At 36.7% G+C, this 12,626-nt stretch overlaps 1 protein-coding gene across 1 annotated transcript in view; it reads left to right on the top strand.

Annotated features, from left to right (window-relative positions):
• LOC128221378 (solute carrier family 22 member 4-like) overlaps positions 1 to 12,626 on the top strand; it is a 46,872-nt gene that overhangs the window by 28,631 nt on the left and 5,615 nt on the right. The window contains exons 3-9 of the mRNA XM_052929990.1: positions 2,140 to 2,285; positions 2,651 to 2,902; positions 4,440 to 4,536; positions 6,269 to 6,388; positions 7,541 to 7,745; positions 8,779 to 9,009; positions 11,385 to 11,519. Of these exons, the coding sequence (XP_052785950.1) occupies positions 2,140 to 2,285; positions 2,651 to 2,902; positions 4,440 to 4,536; positions 6,269 to 6,388; positions 7,541 to 7,745; positions 8,779 to 9,009; positions 11,385 to 11,519 (1,186 nt within the window). The remainder of the gene's footprint in view (positions 1 to 2,139; positions 2,286 to 2,650; positions 2,903 to 4,439; positions 4,537 to 6,268; positions 6,389 to 7,540; positions 7,746 to 8,778; positions 9,010 to 11,384; positions 11,520 to 12,626) is intronic.

Below are 12,626 nucleotides of genomic sequence, written 5' to 3'. Positions count from 1 at the left end.
TAGTCAAGTGTGTTACCACCAGACTACGGAACCGCCACAACCTCCAGAAAAGCTCACCTTATATTATCCTGGACTAGTCCACTTCAGTAGATGTAAAACCTTTTACCGTTTTTGCTGGAACTGACTGAACTTCTTACACGCCCAGTTGTACATTATAGTTTAGCCTGAAATGTTCTCACTTATGAATATCCAATTTAAAAAAAATACTCCTAATATTGTTATGTGTTTATAAAAATATATTAGTTTTAATATAAGTTACCTATTCTATCTTGAAAATAACCTCATCTGCGAATGTTTGCAATTTAATAAGCATCTACCGAAATGATTAAATCAGTCTTTGGGGCGTTTGCTTTCGCTTTAGTATTGAACAAATAATATTTAATCGTTTTTCTTGCTTGTAACTTAACATCTCTTAATCATGGATACTCAAGATAATGTCATGAATACTCACAAAAGTCAATAACTTTTGACAGCTGAGCAAAAACATATTACAGAATGACATACGAATAACTAAGGGACGTAACATTTGCGTAGGCTACATACAACTATTATTTCCGTCACATTTAGCTTAGTTTAAAAAATGTGTCAGTAGTGAAAGCAAGCTCATAGTACTAGTATATACATCACAAGCCTATTGTTATATAGGCTGTATATCGTCATAGGCATTTATATGTATATGTTGGATTTGTTATATTTGTTCATCAGACAAATAAGATGTCAGCTGAACAACTTATAAACTGGACTATGGAAAGATAAAAGTAAACACCAATAACCAGAATGTGACTGGCTCAATGGTATTTAAAACCGTTGTTCTGAACGTTTCACGATTCCATTACTATTCCCAATACTTTGTAATTATATACAGATAATCACCTTGCACTAGCATTTACTATATTTTAGAGCGAATGACGTTGGCAACTATAAATATATTTAAATACAGCAATACAATTTAATCTACAGTTTAAGCGAGTGTAAGATTCGGGGTAATGAAATACTTAAAATCTCTACTTGAAAAATAAACTCACATATAAAACATACAATCGTAACATCTCGGCAAACTCCGGCAAACTTCGGAGATAGTCCTTGTCAAGTATTGCATTTGAAATGCCATTCTTATTTTATGGATATAATTTACGAGTTTCATTTTAAATTAATTTAATTCCTTCAATTAATTTAAAATGAAACTCGTAAATTATATCCATACAATAAGAATGGCATTTCAAATGCAATACTTGATATGATATCGATTGGAATTAAATGATGTTTTTTTATAATTACTTATAAGGCACTGCCGATATGTTTTTATGTTTTAGCGTCATTGGGTGGTAGATTTTCAGTCTTAAAGGCCTAGTTTAAGCCTTCTATAAGTGACAACCCACCCACCCCCCCCCCCCCCCCGCTCCCAAAAACCGTGTTTTAGTACACAACCTCTGTTAATTGATCTTAATCTTATTGCCTAATGAGCTTATCAGATCTCCAATCTGAGTATCCTGCTGTGCAGTTTTCGATGTTTTATTATTTGAATGGACCCTAAATGGCCCTGAGCCAATAAACCAATACACAGGAACTTGGCCCCTACTGTGACACCAGATTAACAGGAGATGCACAGCAGGGGATTATCATGCCAAACATTCCTTAAACTAGGCCTTTAAGACTGTAACAATAAAACATTTACCAAATCAAAGAAATACTCTATCAGGAGCTAAAGTCATTAATAACTATGAGTAAATACATAGCATACATGGCCAAGATTGTTTCAGTTGAAGGCACCTGCAAATGTTTTAATGATTGTCAAGGTGGATATTGCTTTCAAGGGTATATTATTTATTGTCGAGAGAAACATATTAGTTTATCTATGGTATTGTGTTTGTTTAATTCCTGTCTGGTATGTCTGGTATGCAAATTTGAAATTGATAACAGACGCTTAATACAGTATGAATTAGAGTAGACAGCGGTGTTTGAACGTCTGAATAAGACAAAAACTTAAAACTACAATACAAAGGTTCAATAATCAGCAGAATTGATACCATTTTACAAAGTGATAAAATCTATATTCAAATATATTACCTTCCTAGCCAGACATATTTGTAAATATAATAATGTTTAAAATTGGCACAAAACAGTGTTTTAATATTGAAGACGTAAGCAATGAGGCTGTATCCCATGACAACAAAAAGAGCGGGAAACCAGCAGGTGACAGTGACGATGATCTCACACCAGACGACATCCTGCTTCAGTTGGGAGGATGTGGGCTGTTCCAGATTTTACTGGCCTTCACAATACAGGTAAAAATAATCACGGATTAAGGGTGCGATACGGGGGGGGGGATGCATGCATTTTAACAGACTGCACTATTTTAGATTAGTTTAAAATTAAACTTATTTTTCTTGGGAAGGTCCGTTTACCGTGCATAACACGTTTAAGTCCAGGGGGATGGGCGAACGTCCTAAGTTGCTCCTCGACCCGATGTGCGCTACCTTTAGGGCACACCATTCATCCATCGCTCAAATGATTTAAATATGAAGACACACTTACTTTTGCGATAGATATGGCATGAAAGTAATACAATATTCACAAAAGATAAAAAAAAAACGCGACACTGAGTCTGATATACGTATATTCTTAAACAGCATGTTCTTTTCCATTTTAGAGTATGAAAACGGTGATTTGCTGGGGAATGGGAGGGAACTCGTTTTTCGCCTACGTTCCAAAATGGCGGTGCACTGATTTTGATGACGTCATCAATATATCGTCGACTGTTTCCCCGCTTACATTCTTGGAAATTAATGTTACGGATACCACTAACACAACGGCATACTGGAACCAGCAGTGTCAACTTCCAAATGGAACCCATTGTTCCAATTTTGAATTTGAAAGCAGCATGCATACACTCGTGTCTGAGGTACGTACAACTGTTATAAGATGAGTAAGCGTTTCGAGGTATTGGAGGGTTCAAACTCCGCCCCAATCTACGATTGCCTGCTAGACGATTTAAGTTCGCGGACATAAAAGATCGCCAGTTGTGGAAGTATAAGTATCACGTGACAAAACCGCTTATTTAGAACACGGTGTGTATTGCATTTGACTGACAGCCCATATCAAGCCCAATTTCGCATGACGGCGCGGCGACGCGAATTTAACCCAGTTTAAATATGAGGTCCGACTATTCCGTTTTGTGGATATAATTGGCCGTCGTCATCGGTGTAAAAATACAATGTGAATATTTTTCTTTTCAACTAATTGTCAGGCAACTTCATTTGCAAAGAGTGTATTGTACCATGTTAAAGAACGTTTTCTTTATTAAGTAGTTATTTACGTGTATACATTAACTTCTATACAAAAACCGCTTACAAGTAGGCGGAGCTTAATCATGCAATTTATTGCGTAACACCTTATGCCTGCACGAAAACAAGTTGAGTGTTGCTGTAATACTAATAGTGTCATTTTAACCAAATGTGACGTCCAAAACCACGTGGTATGTCCGCACTTTGTAACTCATATGTATGTATTACACACCGCGAAGCGCTTTTGTATAATCTCTTGTGCGTGCGGTAGCTTTATCATATATCAGATGGATTTGTATCGGTGATAAGCTGAAGAAAAGTCAACTTATATTCAGGCACTTTTTATATTAAAAAATCAAATAACTACCTTAAAGATGCACTCTTACTCCCAAATAAGATTTACCACAAATAATATTATAAGTCTCTTAATATACCAAAACGGATTAATACATGTCTAAAACAGTGGTTATTATGAAGGATACCGAATTTAATCTGAAAGAAATGTGCAAAAAACACCGTATTCTCTACCTTGTGAGACGATAGTTTTAAGCTATTATTACACAGTTACAATCTTGTTAACAGTTATTCATATTTTCCATAAATGCATTATTTAGGAAGCAGTTATAGGGTTTCACTCAAAATGTATGTTTGTTATACATGTGTATGTATTGATCTTGAATAAGAGTGTCACTTTAACGTTTATGATATCTACAATTCGCGGTATGTGTTGTTGTCCCGATCGATGCTAAATAGAGTGTTGTCGAAGCTGTATTAACCATAGTGTGTGTAGTTTGTTAGTGGAAGTAAGAACAAATATCAAAAGAATGGAAGAAAATGTGAATTTTTTTTTAAATACATATATACATGTGTAATCATATTTAGTTTTAACATGATATCTATTACAACGTTTGTGAAGAAAGTTATGATAACTTATACAAAGATGTTGCCTGGGAGTGTAGTATTGTGTTGTTGGGGGAAAGCGGGGTACCCGGAGAAAATCCCCAATTGTCCGGCTTGGTGACCACAAACCAAACTCACATGCGCCACGGTCGGTAATGGAACCCGAGTCGCCTTGGTAAAATGCAAGAGCGCTAAACACTGCGCTAAGCGGACAACCAAATGTTTCTTAACTGTCTTTCCATACTTTCTTTTCAGTTTGATCTTGTATGCAGTCAGTCGTGGGTGACAGCCACCATCATCTCTGTCCAGATGGTCGGTATGATGGTCGGCAGCTTCGTCGTCGGACATCTAGGTACTCGTGGATTGACGTTTTTATTTATGGAGACAATGAGAAACGTCAATTTTTAGATCGCTTAATTTATTATTACTTTGCTGCTGTTGGCATCTCTTTTTAAAACATTCTTTTTTTAAACGAAATACAATATTATGTCTTAAAACTAAAACGACAAATGTTTCAGATCTTTTTTTATATTTGTTTTATATTTATATTTGCATTTATTTATTATTTTAATGGGGTAAGGGCGATTTGTTATGTTGCATAAGAATTTAATGTCAGGGATCGGAAGTATATTTACATGCGAACAAGCTGCATCTGTTCAGAGAAATTGCTTTGTGCCCAGGGGTTGACATAAAACTAATGTTTCGGAGAGAATTTATGATTAAACACTTCTTTATCTCCTTATTTTGTTCCAGGTTTTTCTGAAATTATAAGCTATATATGTTCGCATTACATGACGAATGAAATTCACATTTTAAATCACATTTTAAATAACGTGACAAAATCGGATTGCGGTTAATGTTTGCAAGCATAAAGGGAGATCACTTTGTAGACTAAGGTTTATTAAAACTCATGGCTTAATACCGGTCTTGCAATCGCAACAGAATGCTCGGTAATTTTCGCCTGAGATTGACGGAATCTACGAGCTGTTACGCTTTAAGTTGAAAAAGCGTTCGGCCTTTTCCGTCTGAGGTTGAGGGAGATTTTCGAGCAGTAACGGTTGAATTTAAAAGTTAAACGGAATGAAACTGATTTGGCAAGATAAAAAATGACAATACATGTATAAAACAATATTGAGCTTGATATTGAATTCATTAAGATCCCGTCCTCCAGACCTGGTGCAGATCACTCCTGTAGACGGCGTCAGTGCCGCCTTGCAGACATACACAGACCTCTAACACCATTAATTGGATGAAAGGTCCCCTTATGTACTAAATACATGAAACGACATTAGAAAAAAGCTACATTTCTTATAAGAAAAAGGCGGTTAAACGTAACCACTATGTGTTGGATAAACTTTCGCAATCCCGTGTAAGAATACAAACATTTTTTTTAAATCACAAAATATTCAGCTTCAAATCCTGCAAAGATTGAATGTAGCCAATTTTCTGTTATGGTATAACAATGCATTGATTCGCTGCCATGTGTTTGATAATGAGAAACTAAAAACATGTAACACTGAGTAGTACCTTCCGAATTGGTTTTATGTGCCCGGTTAATATGTCGTAATCATAAGCCTCGTTTTCAGAATATCATGGATGACTGGAGTAAAAACAAACAAAAACATCCACGACCTTAGGTTCAGCGAGGTTTTTAGTCCGATTACGATATACTGTGAAATCATCTATATTTGTGGGCTTGAAATTTCGTGGGTTTTCGAAAAAGGACGATTTCGTGGGTTCTTAAATTCGTGGATTTTTTTTTTTCAAATCGAAACTGTGATCCTATATCGTCTGCAAATCTCTGATTTCAGAATTCAAGGTCAAATTATCGTTTGGATCTTGAATTCGTGGATAATGCAGCCCACGAAATCCACGAAAGTTAATGTCCCACGAATATTTAAGAGTTCACTGTAGTTTATGTTTTTTCACTTACGTTTACTTCTGCTCACTTTGGAAAACTTGTTTCACTTTTTTTAACTTAGATATATCCATATTACTTTATTATCAATAATTGTTATTCTCTTTAAAATGGAGAAATAAAAGAACTTTAAACATTTATGCCGTCGTCTCCTTGTGTTTTTCAGCCGACATGTTCGGGCGGAAGAAGCCGTTCGTTCTCTCCATGGCGATCGTCTGTTTGTCGACTATCGTATGTTACTTCTCTGTTCACTGGATCATGTTTGCTACGGCACGATTCTTTTTCGGTATGCAACTTAGTTAGTATCTGTACTCTGTAAAAAAAATAGATTATCGCAAAAATATCCTTCGTAAACAATAATACATCTGAAAAGTATATCAGAAAATAGCAATCTGGTTTCTCGTTTAAAGTGACATTTACAGCAACGGTAATCAAATACCCCTAGCACCATCCAATCGGAACACCTCGGCCATCTTCCATCGAAAACAACCTCAGATGTATATGAACGGTTTACAATGTCAGAAATCTTTACATTAAACTACATGTACGCTGCAAGTAGATCGCGTAGAAATTTCAATTAAGCAATATTCTCTTAGGAATTTTAATTACTTTACTGCAAAATACACTTCACAGGAATCAATTCGAACTACAGATAAGTAATACAAAGTAATACAAATTACACGTTAAAATTCTACAATAAATACAATTAATTAGATTTAATTTTACGAACTACATGTAATGATGTCCAGAGATTTTTCCCGATGGAAAATGACCGAGGAGCGCCGTTTTACCTGATTCTTCATGGTTCTCGAGGAAAATCGTTAGGCCTCTTAGGACTGTCTTTCCCGTCGATGTAAGACGGTATGTCCTGATATCCTAGAATACTTCTATTATCCAATGATAGTATACTCCCATTTCTCCAAAGTTCTTTTTCGGCTTAACCTCGTCACCATTGACACATAAAGCCACACTTTATTTTTAGACTATACTTCAAGGATACCCCCTCTAAATGGTCGCTACCGTCGTTTACCTCGAACCACAGCCATGGACAAATTGTCGTTTATTCAACCTTTCGTTTTAGCATCTGCTTTAACCTCAAGGGCCGGTATTCAAAAAGCATCTTAAGTCATTTCCTAACTTAAGTCAGTTTTCTAATTTAAGGAAATCTCATTGGTCATATGATATGTTTTCTTGAAAATGTCCTAACTACTTTATTTTCATAAACTAAATTCAAAATGCACACTTTCATTTTAAAATTACATAATTAATGTATTTTAATTTGATTAGAAAAAACTTCAAAAATAATGACTAGTTAGGAAATGACTTACGATGTTTTATGAATACCGCCCCAGGATACCCTCTCTTAATGGTCGTTTCTGTTGATTACCTCGCTCCGCTGCCATAGACAATTGCTTGTTTATCCAAACTTTCGTTGCAGGTATCGGCTCAGCGTTCTTCCTTAGTATCTACTGTATCCTGCAAGGCGAGTATACGCTCTCAAAGTGGCGCTCCACCACCATTTCCTTCCCCTCTTGGGCTCTTGAGCTGAGCCTCTTTTCCCTGTTCGTCTATCTCCTGCACGACTGGGAACACGTGACCCTCATCATGGCCTTTCTTGCCGCCATCTACCTCCTCACGTGGTTGTAAGTTTTTGGGTTGGAACTGTTGTTTATTTGTGTGTGTTTTTGACAAAAATATATACAGTCGAATCCCGTTAGATCGAACTCCCTGGGACCAGCAAAAATATCTCGTGCCTCAGAAAATTCGAACCAAGCGGTAATGCTTACATGTAATAGAATACATTCGCTCCTTTACATCCAGTTCGACCCAGCGAGGAAATCGAACCAAGCGAGTTCGAGCCAACGGGGTTCGAATGTAGTTTAAATTTGGCTTGTTGAATTTCAGGGTCTTCCCTTATCGATAATTTAACCACTTTTAGTCTTTAATGGTACATTGTGATTTATCTTTTTTTTTTAAATTACTCTCCAACTATGCAAAAAAATGCAATTTTAACACTTCAAAGTGTTTCGTTTGACACCATGCCGTTTTTGCGAGCGTAGTTTAAAGCTACGCTTCGTCCCCTATATTATTATCATAACAGAATGGATACTATCTATATTTATTATCGACATTATTCCAGCTTCCAATTTCGACTGGCAATTGGTGGTTTTAATCACTTAATCTGAATTTAATCACATATACGTATACTTGACGGAGACTCGAACTCTTAAAAGTAAAGGATTTTCATAATTCTATTACATTCCATTCCGAAATGTGACATTTGAACACAGCTTGTCCGCAATATTAGTAAGTAAATAAATGATTTTACGAAAGTGTCAATATGATTTAAATATAAAAAAGTTATTTCAATGAGTGACCATTAGTTAATTTTGTTGAGTACAATATATGCAATCGAACTGAGGTGGTATTCAATATACCGCTTAAATCAGTTATGGTCATACATGATTGACTCCATTCACTTTATAGGTCCGTTATTTATATCGAGCAATCCGATTAGCTACATCGTTCTTAGATTCAATAAAGGCCAATATTGAATACCTCCCCTGATCTGGAACGCTGTCATTAATAGGTTATGATTATTAAATACAGTTGTGTTAATGATTGAATCTTAATAAATTTTGTTGAGTTCACTGAAAGACATGGACTGTTCCGCAGCTTCATTCCTGAGAGTTTCCGGTGGCTTGTGGCCCGGAACAAGATCAAGGAGGCCCGGCTTGTAGTCAACCAGATGGCCAAGTGGAACAAGAAGCCCGTCGTGAATTTTGAGCGCATGGTCCGTTCTGTGGAGAAGTCTTTAAGCGGCGATGAGGACGCTAAGTATTCCGTCATCGTGCTCTTCCGGAAACGTCCCCTGCTGCGCCTCACTGTGCCTCTGATGCTTTCCTGGTAATTGTTTATAAAGTTAAGCTAAAAATAGTTGTTGTTTTCTGCTGTTGTTCTATTTTGTTTGTTTTTATACAGTCATCAACAAAAAATACCAATACAGAAACATAATTAACATATATCTTACAATGCAACGAACATTTCATATAGAGAAATACTATTTTATTTTTTATTTTTTTTTTGGCTTGTGTGGCTTGTCCCATCTTCTCAAAAAAATACCCGCGTCCCGAATTTTAGGGTTTTTTTCATTACGGAATTAAGCAAAATATGTTCATTGTTTGAGTTTGCTATTTAATTGTGTTTTCCTTTGGTAATAACACACACTGTAAAATGCCATCCACTATGATATAAACAACCGGCATTTCGCAATATTTATGTTAATCGCTGATACCAATTATAGGTTATAGTTGGTGTATTACAAATTGAGGGAATTTAATCCATGGGAGCGACATCGACCGTAGTCTATGTTAGTTCATTTTGTAATGCAGTCGAAACTCCAAGAGGGAATGCTTACCTTCAGGTTAAAGAAATGAGTCCGGTTCGAGCCAACGAGGAATTCGAGCCAAGCGAGTTCGAGCCAATGGAGTTCGACTGTACATGATTTATAACCGTTTTAAAAATTGCATCGTTCATTAAGCCCCTCAAGGCCCAATATATGAATTGATATGGTAACACAAGACTTTCAACGAAATATGGTGAACGAAATACTTGGCTTTCATTGGCTCGTTTGAATCGATGACCTATAAATAATTTAAAAATAATTCTAAGAGGGAGATCCTTTGAAAGGATTAAACCCATTTATTATGTAATATGAAGATTGAACAACAAACAAAATAAATCGTCAAACAGAATCTTAAGACAGTAAAACATATCAGAAGTCCTTAAAACTGCACTCTCACAGATTGACCGTTTTGTCAACTATTTTTTTTATTATTTGGTAAACTGCCGAAAATTGCAGGTTTTAAAGCGGTAATAGCGCTCTAAGCCATAAAACATATATCTTCAAACGTAGTATGAAAACTGCGATCAGCTCATTTGTCAGCAGTCTTATATCACTGGTTTTCAGACAATTACGCAAATATTGGATCATTCCAAGCCAAAAAATAATTTAAAAAAGTTGTCAAAGCAATCAAGTTGTGAGAGTGCAGCTTTAATATTAGTTGTTGTTTTTTCGGACGTTTAATTTGGTCAAGAGGCATCGATATGTAGCATTATTGCCAATTCATCGATGAAACGACAAACTATTGTTCACTTAAAGGGACTCGCTCATGTTTTTGGACCAACTTTCTTTTTTTACGGTAAAGCAACTAAAACAGCAAATATCATTATTTACTCTGATACCGAAATCGTGGACTTCAAAGACGATAGTTGAGCATATATCAACATTTGTTGAAGGTAAGAATCTTAGTTTGTACAATCTTACTGATTTGCCACACGTTATTTCGTCATAAAAAAGCGCATTTTACAAAACACGAGCGAGTTCCTTTAAAAGTGTGCAATAATTTATCATATGGACGAAAGCCGAGTTAGACTGCTATTTCACAAAACGCGTGACCGAATTTTAATTGTGTCATTTAATCCGTCTCTGCATTTGAATCTGCATATGTATTAAAGATATGTACATTTATGTACAAAACGTTTGAAAAATCCTTTTATAACTTTTTCGGTGTCATATTGTAAAACCTTTGACATCAACTTCCATGTGTCCTAGTAAATAAACCCGAACAACCGGGTCATTATCAGTGTGTCTTGTCTGTAATCGAACACTGGCTCTGTGCAACCATTTATTAACCTGTTATTTTAAGAGTGCACTATTCCAAACTAATCGATATTATCAAATATGTTCCCAAAACAAGTCGATTTTTAGATTTTAAATAACAGTCGTTAGGCTTCAGGTCGTAACTTTTTAATTAAAAAAATATGACCAGTGGTTTTCTTCTATATGTTTATGAAAACAACATGTGTCAAAGACAGTTAATGGATTTGGGCCTTTCTGGCAAAAGTGTACCCAGGTACCCGTCTATGCTCTAACCGTAATACAATCAGGCCCATGATGAAGTTAAATAATGGCGCTGCGAGTGATAGATATACCATATATACCACATTTAACTCGAGGACTTGCCATATACCTCGTATGTTAGACGTATTGCTTTATACCTACAGTCGAACCCCGTTGGCTCGAACTCCCAGGGACCGGCAAAAATACCTCGAGCCTCGGAAAATTCCAGCCATACGGGAATCTTCAGTATAAAGAAACCAGTCCTTTACATACAGTTTGAGCCAACGAGGAATTCGTGCCATGCGAGTTCGACATAACGGGGTTCGAATGTATCTGATTCCATTTGCATAAAAACAGACACATACTCTTCTTGTTTCAGGTTGACACTTGGAGTGATCGGTTACGGGGTTGGGTTCGGAGTAAAAGAATTCTCCGGGAACTTCTACCTGAACCTATTCCTGTTCGCTATTGTCGATATTCCATCCAAGCTCATATCCATCTATCTTCAGGTCAGGTACGTAAATTAACATTTGTATATACATACATGCATAAATGAAGTGAGAAAGAAAGGATAGGGCATTTCTCAACTATTGTCCACAAATGATGGGGGCATTTCTCCACCATTTTCCATAAAGGATTGGGCATTTCTCAACGACTTTCCACAAATCAAAGGGCATTTCTAAACCACTTTTGGAAAACGGATAGGGCACTACTCAACCACTTTCCATAAAGGATGGAACTCTGCTCTACCACTTTTTCACAAAGGCTAGCACTTTGCTCTACCATTTACCACAAAGGGTGGGGTATTGCTCAACCACTTTTTCACAAAGGGTAGGGTATTGCTCAACCACTTTTTCACAAAGGGTGGGGTATTTTTCTAACGCTTTTTCACAAAGGGTAGGGTATTGCTCTACCACTTTTTCACAAAAGGTGGGGTATTGCTCAACCACTTTTTCACAAAGGGTAGGGTATTGCTCTACCACTTTTTCACAAAGGGTGGGGTATTGCTCAACCACCTTTTTACAAAGGGAGGGGTATTGCTCTACCACTTTTTCACAAAGGGTAGGGTATTGCTCTAACACTATTTTACAAAGGGTGGGGTATTGCTCAACTACTTTTTCACTAAAGATAGAGTATTGCTCAACCACTTTTTCACAAAGGGTGGGGCATTGCTCAACCACTTTTTCACAAAGGATTGGGCATTGCTCGACCACTTTCCACAAAGGATGAATAGATTCCATAAATCTACAAACAAATTGGGCTAGCTCCCCTACTCTCCACAAAAGATGACGAATTTCTCCGCCACTGCCTAAAATTTATTTGAGCTTTGCTCGACCACTTTCCAAAAAGCAATGGGCGTTTGTCCACCACTCTCGAAAACCATATTGTTCCATCAGTCAGCACGAAAGAAGCGGGCATTTTTCCACCGCTCTACAAACAAATTGGGCATTTCTTCACCACTTTCCACAAATAACTGGTCAATGCTCCCACACTCTCAAAAACAAACATTGCCAAAATTGGTTGCGCATTTCTCAACAGCTTTCAAAATGGCAATGGGCATTGCTACATCACTTCCTAAAAGGATAGCGCATTGCTTTACCAACCTCCGAACATGGTGGGC

This window comes from Mya arenaria, chromosome 2 (genome assembly GCF_026914265.1).
Source record: "Mya arenaria isolate MELC-2E11 chromosome 2, ASM2691426v1".
In the NCBI taxonomy this organism is placed as follows: Eukaryota; Metazoa; Mollusca; class Bivalvia; order Myida; family Myidae; genus Mya; species Mya arenaria.
This window is presented reverse-complemented; position numbering and strand designations above follow the sequence as displayed.